A 16,257-nucleotide genomic window follows, 5' to 3' on the forward strand; every position below is an offset into this window, starting at 1 on the left:
GACTTCGGCATTGTGTTCAGTAGAATTGGCGTTAGTGACCGATGAGTGTTATCCCGACACAGATACTGTCTCAGGGAGGGAGTGGGGCTCAAAATTAGCGCCCACACTATCCTCAGTTTATGCCTAGCAAGTATCATTCCGAATCGGGTGACAGAACGTCACCAATACTAGGCTGTTCTGAGCGTACATCTGGCGGAAAAACAATTTTATCCTCCTCTGGAATAGTATTTAATGATAGCTCTCTTAGCGAGTGGAGGGAAAGCGCGGCTTCATCCGGATCGGAAGTTGATGAGTCCCACGAAGTCGAGGTACTTGGTGGGCACGCCCGGTTAACGTATAATTTATACATATAACATAAGGTAGCATGGCTGCAGGCCATAGGATCAATTTCCTGGTGGCATGTTAACGGGCACGTCAAGGAAAGATCAAGTTCTGACCGAAAGATCCACGTATGCCAATCCGATGAGCGGTATTTCTGTAAGTTAAGTACGTAGCGCGTCGGCCAAGCGGCACACAACAGCGTTGTACATGTAGATCCAAAGGAAAAGACAACTGCACCGTGTGGTACATGGGAGGATATGCGATCCAGAGCCATAGCTAAGGTATAATGGCCCGACTCAAATGAAATGCGTGATTCCGCCTCATATTGTGCAATTTTAATACGGTGGGTGATAGAAAGTCCCGCTGAAGGAAATGCAGGTCGAAGAAGAAAATGATCTTCGTCATGTATAACAGGCTCTCCAAGCGGCGTTTCATTAATGCAAAGAAAGCTAATTTCTTTCGCAATAAAAAGGACAGGATCCAGAGTGATCCCTGTGACCACTACAAAATATGCATCAGAAAGTGATTCATATGGACTCACTGGCATATGCGTCCCTGCACTTTTCGAAATACTGGTGCTGTGTTCCATCATTAAAACAGTGACGGCTTCAACATCCAAATAATAGGGTGTACGTTAAGTCTGAAAAGAAACCGTACGTCATGTGCTTTACCCCATAAATATGAAGGGTGCAAAGTAACCACATTAACAACTTTGTTTATGTAAATTGATGATTTGACACACAAAAATAACTACGAGTAATTACTGTATCACTATGCAGAATGTGAGTTTAAGAGTCCAGTATAACTTCGACATAGACGTGAGTACTTTATTTAGACTATAAACTCACTATTATATTGGAATTTTACCATTATGATACAAAACTTAATGAGACAAGTAGTTTCAGCGTTATCGTTGGAATCGTCAGCCGCGAAGAGAAATTTCATCCGGTCGCAAATCAGAGAGGGAGCAAGACGGCGGACGAGAAAAAAAATAACTATTTGAGGGCTCTGCTTCCTGTGCCACCGGAAGTTACAATCTATCAAGTGTATATGCTTTTTAAGTTGGTACAATCCAGTGGTATTATACTTAGTAGAACGACAAGATGCCTACGGTTGTAGAGATCCGTCGTATGCAACTGAAAATATTTAGCCACCTCTGGAGGCAGATCTGCCGTCTAGTGTTTTCACCGGAAAATTACGGGTGTTTCCTTGCTCCCGGAACTCGGGACCGTTTTCTAGCGTAGTGCCGCGGAACGTTCCTCATTAGTGACGGATTCCTAGCGGTAACACGGGAGATGCGTATTCAGTTCGAGGATTCTGAGGGAGTTCATCACGGTGGAACGTTCTGGTTGCCCCTCTTCCACAGTGCAACTAATCATGGATGGGGGTGTTTGGTACCTCAATTACTAAAGGTAAGTGAATAATAAATATTGTACTTATTATGTATTTGCACGCGTGGCGTGGCGAAATTCTGTAGGATGTATAGTACCCCTAAGCACTGCGACACTTGGATTTCAGCAGGGTGTGCATGAAGTAATAGTCTGCTGTAATTACTGTACGTGTGTGAGAGAACCTTCGAGTAATTTTACGCATGTCCCATGCAATGGGTTTAAAGCTTAATCGTCTAATCCACCGGGTCACCAGATGAATGAATGTGACCACAATTCAGTTGGAAAAAAGAAGGAGAGAACTTGTATGTAACAAACGAGCAGTTCCTTATTAACAGTCCGGACTAACTTTTACTTTATTATGCGGGATTATCGTACTTATAGTGCAATGGGAAGGGAAAAGAGAAAGGAGAAAGAACACATTCATGGGCGCCCACATTCATTCGAAAGAAAGTCCCTTCACACCATGAACGATTTCGCGCGCTTACAACTTCTCGTGGTGTCTGGGCTCGTCTTAAAATCCGTTAGTCACTTAACCCCAACAGGTTGGCCACCCCCGCTGTGGTTCGGACCCTTTTCGAAGTTCTCCGTTCTAAAACTAACGATATCGATTGTGACATGTTATAGATGTGTGTGGTAAATATACCGCATGTAGGTTCTCCTTTATCACGTTTGCTTCGTTTTATTTTATTTTTTTCTTTATATGTTATGTAGGTTATTACTCATGCATATCGCAGTGACGAGTTTATTATAGTATTTTCCCTAGCCATCAACTACATAGCGCTACTCATCGCAGTGGGTTTGTTATGTCTCTAAAGTATAATCTCGTGTGTTCTAACATAATTGGGTTAAATAGTTTTGTATCAATAAGTAAGATAAGCAGGAATTCATTAGAACGTTCATGACAACATTTTCTGTCAGTTTTCACCAACGTCAGTGTATGGTTCTATGCCCTGCATATTTTTACAAAGAGGATAGCCTGTGGCTTCCTGTTCCTATATAGGTATAAATAGGAGGAAAGAAGAAACAAAATTTCAGTGGTACTGACGTACAAAGTAACTGAATAATTTTCCTCTTTTTCTTTCTTTATTTTGTTTTATATCTATTATTGTTTCTAAGGAAAATGTAACATACTTATATCACAATTGAAGCACTGTACTGAAGTATTATTATTGATGGTATAACCCACACGGCTTAGTGCTTGACTTAACACTGTTCTTAACTGCATTAATATAAAGAGAGTTCGTTTCCTTACCTGTCCGTGCCTGCTGCTGTTCGTCCCTCATCTCTGGAAAGTGTTGAGCTAATAATGACTCAAAATATTTGTCAAACAATTTCTTAGATGATAACTGGGCCATCGGCGCAGTTTCCACGGGTCGTACATTTACACAACCCGTAAATTCTTGCTTTACATCCGAATCATCCATCAGGCAATCTATTTCGGATTCAGAGTATTCTGATAGGGTATCCCATTCATCAGAACTATTTACAAATTCTGAAAGGGAAGGAGGAGTAACGGGACTCGGTATATCAGGCGAGTCGAACGATTCTGGTTCGATTGATGGATCTTTTACGACTGTGTTATTAACCCCTGGCAATAGTAAATTAGGGCGTTTCTTTTCCGTTTGATGTGGGTATCCACGAACGGAGTCTGACGTTGAGGATCCCGAGGGAATGGGGACGTCTTGCTCGTTCCTGTAATCGTCCGTAGCGGGATCCTCTCCAGGGGACGGAGTCAGTCGGCCAATCACTAGGCCTGCTGGTAAAAATTGACCGGTATCCTTTGAACCTATGCTTACTAGCGATAAGCTAATTTGTCTGGTAGGATTTGTAACTGTTAATTTTGGGAACTCGCAATGGTACCACGTTTGTATGCCACTTGAAGGTTGAAAGTCCCAGTAATATATATCCTGCCGAGGCTAGTTTTTTTTAACTAGCGCAACAACACTGTCTATTTCTATAGTTTCCGAAGCACAACTTATAATATTAATACTAAGTAATTTACGAAAAGAAAGATAAACTACATTTCCTGCGATAACATAACCAAGCAAGCCAAGGTAAATGTAAATACTATACAAACCAAAAATATTGTACCCGGCGCCTCCACCAAAATCTGTTACATTTATTGTTAGTAAGTTGGTGTGTGAGTTTGGTTTGGGGGCTCCACCACCTGTGCAACATACGCACAGGACAGGTTCGATGGAATGAACCTATACTTCTCTCTCTCATATTCTTCCTCCTAGCTGACGGATTTTGTATTAATCCGCGATTAACCTCGAACTGAGCGGTTTCTTCGGTCGCTAGTCTGGAATCAAGTAACTGGTACCTTAATGGAAGAGAAGTAACATCGAAGTTCGTAGCTCAGAGGCTTAATTTTAAGACTACCTGAATCGCCCAGTACAAATGTGAGGATTCTTGGCTTGCACCTAAATCATTTAATGAGTCCAATAAATAAATAAATAAGAATTCCATAATAAAGTATTTATTACAAAAGAAATCAAAAAGAAAAGAAGTACAATCGAGTTACATACAGCGTGACCAGACTATTTATAGTTTAACTGACCTTACTCCGTCTTACATATATGTTACTAGCCTATAGACTGCTCCTCGGTTCGCGAAATTTCCACATATTGTAAAAATGTGAAGAGAAGAAAAAAAAAGAAAAGAGATTTAAGAAATACCAGGACTCGGGCAGCAAGTAAGGTGTTAATACTCGCGTAACCCTTTAGCTTTTCTTGGCATGTTATCGCTTCTTTAAGAAATTTCAAGTTAAATCATATTGATGGCGAACTTAGAAATAATTTCTAGGTTCGGCAGCATACCTGAGTCTGAAGTAGTAGCGCAACTGCTGCAAATTGGAGACGAGACCAGCGCAGGTCGAGTGCCGGCCCAAAACAGGATCTCGGCAAGGTCGAACTCACCTCTTTTATACTCTCGGGGCGGTGGTTATTGCATCAGATTTCACCGTGTTTCATCCGATTGCACCACTTCCCGTATTTCACCTTATTGCACCATATTGCACCACATGTGGGCGGATAGTCAAGGCCAATCTAGCTTCTTTCTATTGTCTTTACGACCTCTATCTCACCTTGAAGGAGTGTGTGGGCCGATAGCCAAGGTCAATCCAGCACCTTTCGAGGAGCGCGTGGGCAGAAGTCGACACGTGGCAGGAAACAGGGTACAACTAACATTGCCGTTGCCCTAGCGGCCAACTATGGTACTAGCCCATGCTAGGCTATACACCTCGCGGCGAAACTATATTTCTGTTGAGATTTATTATTTTACTATCTATATATTTAGAGTTTCCTTGTTCTTTCTTTACAACTGGATTTCGTTCTGCCATCATGAATGGCACAAGACCCTCTTTGCTTTGTCTTTTATATTTCTGTTCGCTGCTCTGCGGTCTTACAGCCAACAGGGGCCAGGAACACAGCTTAGCCAGGCAGAGTTTTAAATAAATCATTCCCGGAAGAATATTTTTCTCCCCTGTCTCCTGTCACTATGTCACCGCCCCTAGCTCCCACTCCACACCACAGAATCGAAACCCGGTTATCAGGGTTATCAGCGACTTGAGATGGTAACACCTGATATGCTAAACCTTTGTCTTTTCCCTGTGCGATATATATATTTTACCAGCAAAATCTTTTCCTTTTTGCCAGTGCTTAATTTGTAAACAATACGTAAGATATTTTCTTTAGTTTATAATTCTCTTTTATTGTTGTTGTTGTTACCAATTTTCGTGCATTGTACTCATTACGCGGTCCTCATTTTACTTTATGCTTCTTTCTATGATTCAATTATAGATATAATCAATAACAATAATAATATAAATGCGTAATGAGAAGAAGAAACAATATAAATAACAGAAATGCATATATGATACATGAATGTGTTTCCATGTTCTTGCATTAATATATAATGATAATTGCCTATTGTAAAATAATATAAAGGTTAATGTATGTGTGAAAATGAAATACTAATTCCGATCATGGTGAACTATGGTGAATATGGTTAGTATTATATTCCTAAATTTACCAATAGAATTTACGGGAATATTCCTATTCTCAGATTAACTATCTTTCGATTAGCTAAACGTAACTTCCCAATCTTCCTATCCTAAGCCAGACTATTCATTTATCTGTACTTTTGTTCCTACACCTTGTACTATTTGGTTTCTATATTTCAACTCAGACTTTCCTTTGGAGATTTCTCCTGTTATTTCCCTCATAACGTTTAGTGTGATTATTCCACATATCTCATAATGTGTCCAATCATCCTATTTCTTCTTTCTGCACTATAAGAAATATTCTGCACTATACTCTTTTCTTCTTTTTCAATAATCTTTAATTTGATTTCCATACTCACCCGAGTTAAGATTTAATACCTTCCTATAACACTACATTTTAACGGTTTCAAATTATAATTTTTCCTTCTACTCTAAAATCCATGCCTCACGTCCATACAAGGTCGCACTCTACATATACGCTCTCATCAGTCTTAAGTTCTATATCGATGTATTTTGCACTTGTTGACCTTCATATTGTATTTTTTTTGTTTAACACTTGTTGCATTTAATTTAAACCCGCAAATAATATTTGTATCACTGTGTGCTAACAACGTTGTTTGTCTTAAAATTTGGAAAGTAATATTTTACTTTTCTCCAAAAATATGAAATAATAATCATAGCGGTGAATCAACCATATTCCACTCAATGGACTTACAACTGAATTTCAAAATGCCAGTTATATTAGAAAAATTAAAGGCATAAGAGAAGTTTCCAAAACCATCATAACCATTACGGAAAAAGTAATGCGATTTTTAGGTGTCAAGTGTATCTTTCCATATATATGCGTTTGTTCTGTCAATATTATCAAAGGAATTGTTAATTACAAAAAGAAAAATACATCCGAACAACTTCCCTTGACCTTGCTCTTAGAAACATATCCTGTATAAATTTGTCTATACTAATCATGGTGACAATTAAAATGTGAAATAAGTTGTATCTCAAACATCTCCATTTCCAGTTATATGATTCTCTTAATCTGGAAACCATAATAAAATTATAACTCCATAAATAAATAATAAAAACATAAAAATACTTAATTTTGATTATAAATATTTTTCTATGTACATGCTGAAGAAGAGGAATAGGAATATGTTTAAACTTATTCATATAAAACTATAAGCCATCGTAAATGTATTTATTATGTTGTAGTATTTAATATCTTAACTATTATGATCTTGATATTATTTCAGAGATTCTTTGTAATTTGATGCAATTAAGGAAAAATATAGCTATAACGAAAAACACCACGATTTTATTATTACCATTTGAAACGGATTGAGTATATAATATACAAAATTGAATTGTTTAAATTCTTACCTGTTTACATACATATAGGTTGCTTTTATACATGAACAGTATAACTGTCATTATACAGGTATTATTAATTACTCATTTATTGAGTCATAAGTTTAAAATCTTCAATAAATAATATTGAAATATTTACGCACAATGCAAAATTTGTACTGTAATGTTTAATTCAGTGATTTCTCTTTTCAATAAACGTACTATTTTTTTTTGTACTATTTTAAAATATGTAATTTATTTTCCTTGTTATTCATGATGAGTATGACTCTAGGTGAAGCGGTATTACGAATTGAGGAGAAAGTTTCCAAATGCCCTTCGTGCTGCTCTCCTTGAAGAATTACGTCATGTGTATATGATGAACGCGTACATGATTCTTCCAGATCGAGACCCAAAAGGGAGAGAAATTGCAGTATTTAGAACAGGTAAGCTAAGGCAATTTCTCTAACATTATTACGCTATTTCCTCTACATACTTTTTCAATGTACGTATTTACTTGATCATACCCATATTTCTATCCGAAAATTGCATAATATTATATGCCACTTTTTGAACTTTTGATGATTTTTCTCCAGTACTTGGTTCACTAAAATCTCACACTGGAAATAATGGCTTAGTACTACTCCACAGTATACCCACTTCGTTTTCACCAGTGCAATAAAAATATTTTCAATTTATTTCATAAAGTTATGACTTGCTTGACTGTACAGACTAGATTTACAGGATTTTTGCTATCCTTGTAAATGAAATGAAATGATTTTTTTAGTTTAACGTTTCATGTCTATATACCTTAAACTATGGGAGATGATGATTAAGATAATTGAGTAATGATGGAAGAATTGGTGGAATGATAAAGTGGAAATACCCCGAGAAAACCCACGGACTCGATGTTGTCCACCGCAAATTTACTTAGCCGGTGATCGAACTAGGGGCCCCGCGCACTAGTTAAGCGTTCTACACTGAACCACTATACCTTCTTTCGCCATCTTTGTATTGAATTTTATTGTTGAAGCGACAATGTAAAGGTCTTTCAAAAGTTTTTCTTACCTATTTTGGCATACTGCTGCGAGGTTGTGAAAGACTAATCACGAGAGTTTTAATTGTTTTTAAATATGATTTTTTTCTGTATTTGAGAATCTTACTGAAGAGTATGTTAATCTACAGAGTGTCCAATATACAATGCAACCTGAAGTTTGGAATAGTAAAGCTTTTGAACCTGAAGCGATACACAAATAATGATTATACCAAAATGAAGCTTTGTTCATGCATATATTTTTTAAACTAGGAAGCAACGATTGAAGTGCAATAGGAACCACACAATATTGCTAGATGTAACCGAAGGTAAAAAATCTTTTTTTTTTTTTTGCAAAAACATGTAAATTGACTCATAACTCATACGTATGAATGTTCTGTCCTTAATTTTCAATTTATTTAGTTGGAGTAGCTTAGACACTATGGAGCAGAAAAAATAAATTTTCAATTCCAACGATAACTAATCGGATGAGGCCTTTGTAAGGGATAATAACTTGATAAATCGTAGTTTCCATAAATTAACACTCTAAATTGGCAATACTGCTAATGTTTCAGTGCATCGAAAGGTGTGTTAAGGAACTGTATACATTATGCAATTCCTGAAAACAATGAAAAACAAAGTTTGAAATTATCATGATAAAAATCTTACTTACATGCACCCGGCAACACTGCTATTCATTTCTATGGAGCTGCTTAGAGCAAAAAGTATATAAGAACAATTCTCGAACTATACAAGACCTGGAAACGAACATTCGCAGTGCCATTGAGAACATTAACACTTGTCCTCTTCGTAAAGTTGCTGCCAACATGATGAAACGTGTGAGCCGGTGTTTGAAGGGGCACTTCCATCATCTGCTGTAGAGCTGGTAACTCATTTCGTGATAATACCAGTGTTGCCGGGTTCATGTAAGTAAAAGTTTTATCATAATAATTTCAAAGTTTCTTTTTCATTGTTTTCAGGGATTGCATAACGTACACAGATCCTTAACACAGCTTTCGATGCACCGAAACATCAGCACTGTTGTCAATTCAGAGTTAATTTATGAAAAGTACGAGTTACCTAGTTGCCCCTTACAGAGGCTTCATCCGATTAGTTATCGCTGGAAATGAAAATTTGTTTCTTCTGCTCTACAGTTTCTAAGCTACTCCAACTAAACAAACTGAAAATTAAGGACAGAACATCCATACGTATGAATTATGAGTCAATTTACGTGTTTTGAAAAAAAAATACACCTTTGGTTACATCTGGCAACACTGTGTGGTTCCTAGTGCACTCCAATCGTTGCCTCCTAGTTTAAAAATATATGCATGAACAAAGCTTCATTTTGGTATAAACACTATTTGTGTACCACTTCAGGTTCAAAAGTTCTACTATCCCAAACTTCGGGTTGCATTGTATATTAGACACCGTGTAGTAAAAAGAGAAGCATCTTTCTAGTTTATGGTTGTACCATGTCCTTGTAATGCATTAATTTATTGGTTGAGTGAGAAAAAGTTTTGATTTTTTTTAATAATTTCCTCATAATAACATGGAAACAAACAGTCTAAAGTCAATTTTTTTCTTCTCGAACCTAATTAAAGTAAGATTTTAGTTGCTCTCATTTGTTACATCATGAAATAACGACTAATCTTTTATAGTGGACTATACCTAAATCAGAAGCATCAATAATAATGACATTTCTGTGTTATTTCGCGTAAGTGTCAAAATGCTATCTTCAAATATACCTTAAAACATAAGCCTTATGGTCACACTTGAAAACATTTTCTGCATTGTATTGGTTTGGGGGTATATGACTTTTATTGATAGCATGTTATAATTTCTTCGACAACTGCTTTGGATTATTTCTCAGTACAAAGTGTGGTCCTTTTAGGTTAATTTTGTGTATGTAACTCCTTTATTCTCTGTCGTCTGGAATAAATACTATATTATCGTTGAAATATAATACTTTTGTATTTTCTAACGACTAGTTGTCATTACTTAAAGCCAGTTTGAATATCTAAATTTGTAACTGAATATCAAATAACGTATGTGTAGAACACTATGCAAATGCATTTCTCAAGATTTTCTAATTACTAAAATTATTATAGGCCTCTTTAGTACAGCAAAATACAACATACTGAAATTTTCATCAGTCAAAAGATATTGAAATATTCTACTGGAAGTTAAAGTTGCTGGATTCCAAACGGAGAGTCTTCAGCTCTAGAGTTTTGTGTCATCTACGCCTTGTACTAGTCTCCTAGTTCGCCATATTATGTTCTTAAAATAAATTGCAGTACCGGAAATTGTATCGTGGTCCGTAATTTACGCAATAGCGACAATGGTACATTTGAATTTATTGAGGTGTCAGACCCAGTTACCGCAATCTATTGTGGAACGTGAAGTCTATTCTTTATCTGAAGCTGTTCGAAATTCGGAAACAGTTTGTATTCTCTAATGCCAGTTCGTATCAGAGTGTTCACACAATTGGGCCTCTTCGATACTGACCTAACTCCAAAAAAATGAAAAATAGACTAATGTTTTCATTCAATTTTGAGATTCATAGATGAATACCTTTTTAAAAGATTTTTCGCAAGCTGTAAATTATGAAGTCATAAATTACATAGTTATTGTTTTGGCTACCAATATGATGATGATACGTCGTTTCTCGTGTGGTGCGCTACGGGTAGGTTCACCAATAGGTACAACAAACATTTTAGTACACTTAACCAGATTGGCTCATCATCAACCGAACTGAGCATTTCGGGAGCTTCGCCATTATTTACCCACTAGATAGAAGATATTTCTGGCCGGGGACCCAAACCCTTAGGTGCTATAGCGCCATTCTAAAAGGTGCAGACTTTGGAATCTCGTCTTCCTACCGCTAGTTGAAGCTAACAAGGGTGTGGGTTAAGCACTCTAGAATAATTGTCGGAGCTAACGCAGCTTTTATCGGGATTCAACAATCCCACACTACGCAGTCTGGAGGTTTGATTATCCTGCTCACTAAGATGTAGATATTAGCAAGTTGCTTGCTTTTAATTTATATATACTTGACAGCAGAGGCACGACTTCGTACCGCTGAGCATCCTCGAGATCTCTGAACAATCAACCGTAACGTGATCCGAAAATAATTACGTTATACTGGAATAATAGTCCAATATCTGAAATGACAGGATTCCAAGAATTCAAATCCAATCAATATTTATTAGAATATAAAGATATGGAATAAAATTAAAAAATAGTACAATAGATAATTGGATAGTATTTCTGCTTTGAGTTTGCATTGATTCTATATATACTAACATTTCAATGATCATCCAAGCACATAACTGATCTCGCATGGTTAAGTTATTCATCATACACCCAAGACATAAATCCATCGGCAAGTTCGCCGTTTGCTGAAAGTTGACAAAATTTAATAAAAATTACTTTGCCAAAAATGAATCAAATTGATGTAAAAGGCCAAGAATGATAATTCAGTTAGAGCTAAGGGGGAAAAGAAGCGAGTCTCCTCATAGGATGTGTTCATCACCTTAAGCAGGAGAAACCCTACCGACCTTCCGAGCTGGGAGCCGATTATTAACATCGGTCAAACCAACACCGGTGAGCTGGACTGTTCGATGGTCCCTAGCTTCCCACGACGGACCTAGCTGTCGTCGATTATTTTAAGTTTCCAAACACATTTCCAACCTATTCTGCCCTAATTACTACATCATTGCAAAATGATGCATATTTGTTGAATTTAGGCAATGCTTCCAAGAAGGTAGATATAACCCCATTGAAGTTGCATGCGAAATTCAATTAATGTGGCTAAAGTAAATAATTTTATATTATAGATACTTCGGGAGAAGTAGAAAGATAGGGGGGGGGGTTAATGTGGGAATGAATCACCATTCTTAGCTGTTTGTGGAAACGATTTTCCTTGAGATATAAGAATTGGAAGAATAGACTTTTGCTTTAAAATAAAATATAAAATTTTCCACTACTAATGCATATTTTTGCCTTTTGCCATAATTAAAATATTTCAATTGGCGCTTATGTGTCCAAAGTAAGTCACAAAAGAGTTATTTCTGAAATATATTTCATCTCGCAAATTCAAGAGAGTAATAGATTGTTCATTGTACTAACTTCTTCTGACTATAGGGCTTTCTGAATGATTTTTCCCTCTCCCAGGTTGAGGACACAAGAAAGATTTTACTAATCTGTTAGACCAAGGCCGGGATCCCTTCAGGCAATTTCCTATACACCAGGCGTATCAGGCAGAAATTATTGTTTCCATTTTGTTCAGCAAAAGAATGTCATATCTTGGCATCACACTCATACAACGTCTAGTCTCGTTGACTGTTACTCCAGACTGGACTCGATTTGTAAGTCTTTGATAAGAAGATCGCTCTTCAACCTACGATTCTAATATTATCAATCAAGCAGGGAGAGGCTTTTTCTCTTTTTTTCAGAATCTCTTTATTTTCATGAGTACCAAATGATTGCAGGAAGTGGGTCGCTTCCTCAGCCTGCATCGAGCAATAATTCTTCTGATAGTTTTGGCAATTTATGTTTGAAGGTCTTTGATTCGTGAAAATAATCGTTCATTGCTTTTGGATTTGACAATAAACGAACTCCTTGTGCGCTTCAGCTTATGAGTATCACTCTAACATGGTATATGAGATTTATCTCGTATCATAAACATAACAGAAATATGAATTGTTCATGAAAATGTGAAATTCCTTGAAAATGTCAATTTTAGAGTTGGGCCACTTGGCTTCTAGTCTGTCTAATTACAACAGGAATGGTCAAAGAACCATAAAATACCCTAGCATCCAATTCTGAAAGGATAACATCTAGTACAGTATTTCAATGTTTGAATATTAAACGAAATGATAATCCTTACTATTCTGAAAACCATTTTCGTGATTAAATGTCATACTTATCTAAGCACTTTTTCGAAATAAAGCCAATTTCTTTTAATTCCTTGTAATTTAGTTTGTATTCATTTGAATTATGTCAAATTATAACCGTAGTACTTCACACTAATGTACTGTGGATGTCCTTGCACTGGCCGCCCATTTTCATTATTGCTTTAGTATAGACGTCCACGTTTCTGATATTTGTGATAGTGAAGTTTGTTAGTAGTTAACATTCAATAATAAATTAGATATTGTAACTTTTTAGCGTGCTTATTTGAAATATGAATAATCTGACGCAGTACCAATTGAAGAAATACATGTTTGCGTCAACTTGGCAAAATCATGAGTGTAGTGTTATTGTCTATATATCAAATAACCTCGCCCAGCCGATATTTACATCGTACAAAATTTCAGCGTTATTTATGTATTAGTTAAAAAGATAAAAGGAAGTTTCAAGATAAGTATATATACAAATGTTAGTATTTCCACATACAGTACAAATTGTCACAATAATTAATCATGATTTATTTATATTCATTCTTGGTAATATTTATGTAATTAGGTAAAGTTATATATTGCTGTTAGACTTATTATAGAACCTTTTATGATTTCGTATGATTACAAACCACAATGTGATACAAGGAAATGACTGCTTCATATATAAAATTCATTTTATGATTATAAATAACGCTCATAAAAATTTTAAAATGCATTGTTAAGCAATATATGACAAAAATAGTATTGCGTCAATAAATACAGTAGTTTCGAGTAGTATTTGAGTTGTTAATTACGATTTTCTATTCATTGATGCAACTATATTTTCTACATTCATATCTAATGGATTTCATTGGCCTTCAGTGAAGTGGACCTTCAACTTCATTCACTCTTTACCCTCATTCTTTACTTAAAGAGCATTTCTTCACTTATAGACAATTTCAAACCACTAGTCGCATAACAATAAGAATTATCATTTTATTTTCAGTTTCCAGAGAATTATTCGTGTCACATACTAAACTTGCAGGTCATACATTATGTATTAATTGCTCCTGTTGCACCATGGTTATTTTTGTTGCTGAATTTTGACATAAATGATCTTCAAATCATTGAGCACTGAAGTCTCCATCATGTCACATACTACAGCTATTATTTGCGAAAGTACGTGAGTACATCGGACAAAGAATTAGCCTTCCCCTATAGATGATTCGATTCCATCGCTAAATATAGTGTTAAACTGATAACACGTGACTTCGATATCGTTGCACAGCAGCTCAAAATGGATAAATGAAAGACATTATAATAATCTTGAACTGGTATTTTCTTTTGAGCATGCTTATTTACAGTAAAGTAACTTGACCAATTTGTTGTATCAAAATGAACTAGAAGACTTGTCTAGAAGGAATTCATAACTATGTTGGAGCTGGAGTCTTCATAAATTGTAACCCAGGGTAACCACGGACAACTTTCACGTGTGGTCAAGAAAAATAATTTTTAAGCTCAATAGAAATTGCTGCAGCAAATACACGTCCACTTAGAACATAGAAAATATGATTTCATTGAATGATGTCATGAAAGAAACATATTTTCAGCATGATGCTCGAGCTTCATGACTTCAATGCTCTTAAGAACAAAGACACTGAATAAAAGCGAACATATAGTACTATTGGTAATAGCGATTGTTTTCAGTCTGTGCTGTTATATAGCTTCTTCTCTCATTCTCTTTTCTTGTAAAAAGAGCAATTTTGTCTCCAATAATGTGTGAAAGATATATACAGACACAGACATCTTAGTACCAAACTTGATTTATAGTGATGAAATGGACAAGTTTGCCGTTATTAAAAAGGAAAGCTATAGCAAATTATTGGAAGTTGGTTTTTCTTTAGTTTTTCAGCATGTTAAAAATAAATTTTCTTTATAAGGCAAGATGTGCGATCATACCCACAAATTTAGCTAGGGAGTGAAAGATGATTTTTTACACAAATATTTTACAGGTTTAGGTGCGTGAATCACCAATTCACCATAGTCTTGCTTATCCTGCCTTCGTTTATTCCACCCGACATATCATTGCTAGTAAAAATAGCATCAATCGGCAAGAAGAACTGCAAGTTGTCTTCTTAGACTGTTTCTTGATGTTCTGGACTCTATCGCCTAGCACGCCCGTCTACACCATGACTCATATGTCTAACATCCAGAGCAGGCACGTATCCATGTTTTCTTTTCGGAGGGGGCCCAACACGAATCCTCGTAAGCACACAATCCTAATGTTTTAAAAATATCAATATCAATATCAATATAATAATAATAATAATAATAATAATAATAATAATAATAATAATAATAATAATAATAATAATAATAATAATAATAATAATGGAACAGTTCTGTATTTCTCTTAAACTTTTTCTTACATTTCATTTATGAACGAGTTTACTTTGAACAAACTGCATTGTAGCATAAACAAAATAAAAAATATTTACAAGAGACATGTAACAAAGGAAAACTGTCTGCTACGTATATCACATAACAAAAATAGCAAGAAGGCAATGGGCTAATCGTTCTAATAATTAAAGTTTTAAAAAGAACGGAAACGAAATGTTAATCCTATTTAAAAGTGTTCTTTAATTCCACCTGGGATCAATGGCATTACAGTATATTCTTAGAATTATAACAAGACAACACATTGCCCAAAGTTCGGACACTGACTCAAAGTAATCTGATATAAAAGAGCCTCAAAAGGGTAAAAGCAGGTTTATTAAAATATGCTTAAGTTTCGAAAGGTGACGGCCCCAGGACCTCACGCTGGATACGTCCAGATTCAATACAGTGCAATTATTTGTTACAAAATATGATTATTAGCTGCGTAATGTGTAAATTTATATTATAGTTTGACTTTTAATAGGTCTTTTCTTAACACATTCATATTATCCAGCGTTCTGCCTGCCTGTTTATGTCGGATAAGCGAAACTCTACTGTATTTCCCAAGATAGCATATACGTGAACTAGAATTGTTTAATCCTAAAACATATATTGTGAAATGCTTGTGAAATCCTAGTATTATACAATGCTTATATTAAAAGGCTGGAATAAAAAAGCATAAATACTGTTTTGGTAGCGTGATAACATATTAAAAACAATTCAATATATTTCCTAGCTTTCAGATTATCATCTTGTGTGTCGATGTATATTCTCTTTTAAACATAGTTTGAAAAGTCATATCATTTGCAATATTCCTAAGTAACTCGAAAGAAAAACTCCCGGTTGTGCCTC

At 35.7% G+C, this 16,257-nt stretch overlaps 1 protein-coding gene across 3 annotated transcripts in view; it reads left to right on the forward strand.

Moving 5' to 3' along the window:
* LOC145693293 (alpha-tocopherol transfer protein-like) overlaps positions 1–16,257 on the forward strand; it is a 111,845-nt gene that overhangs the window by 45,899 nt on the left and 49,689 nt on the right. For all 3 annotated transcript variants that reach the window (XM_081769148.1, XM_081769150.1, XM_081769149.1), the window contains exon 4: positions 7,352–7,502. In XM_081769148.1, the coding sequence (XP_081625274.1) occupies positions 7,352–7,502 (151 nt within the window). The remainder of the gene's footprint in view (positions 1–7,351; positions 7,503–16,257) is intronic.

The sequence above is a fragment of the Thermobia domestica genome, chromosome 8 (genome assembly GCF_964235325.1).
Source record: "Thermobia domestica chromosome 8, izTheDome1.hap1.1, whole genome shotgun sequence".
Classification (NCBI taxonomy): Eukaryota; Metazoa; Arthropoda; class Insecta; order Zygentoma; family Lepismatidae; genus Thermobia; species Thermobia domestica.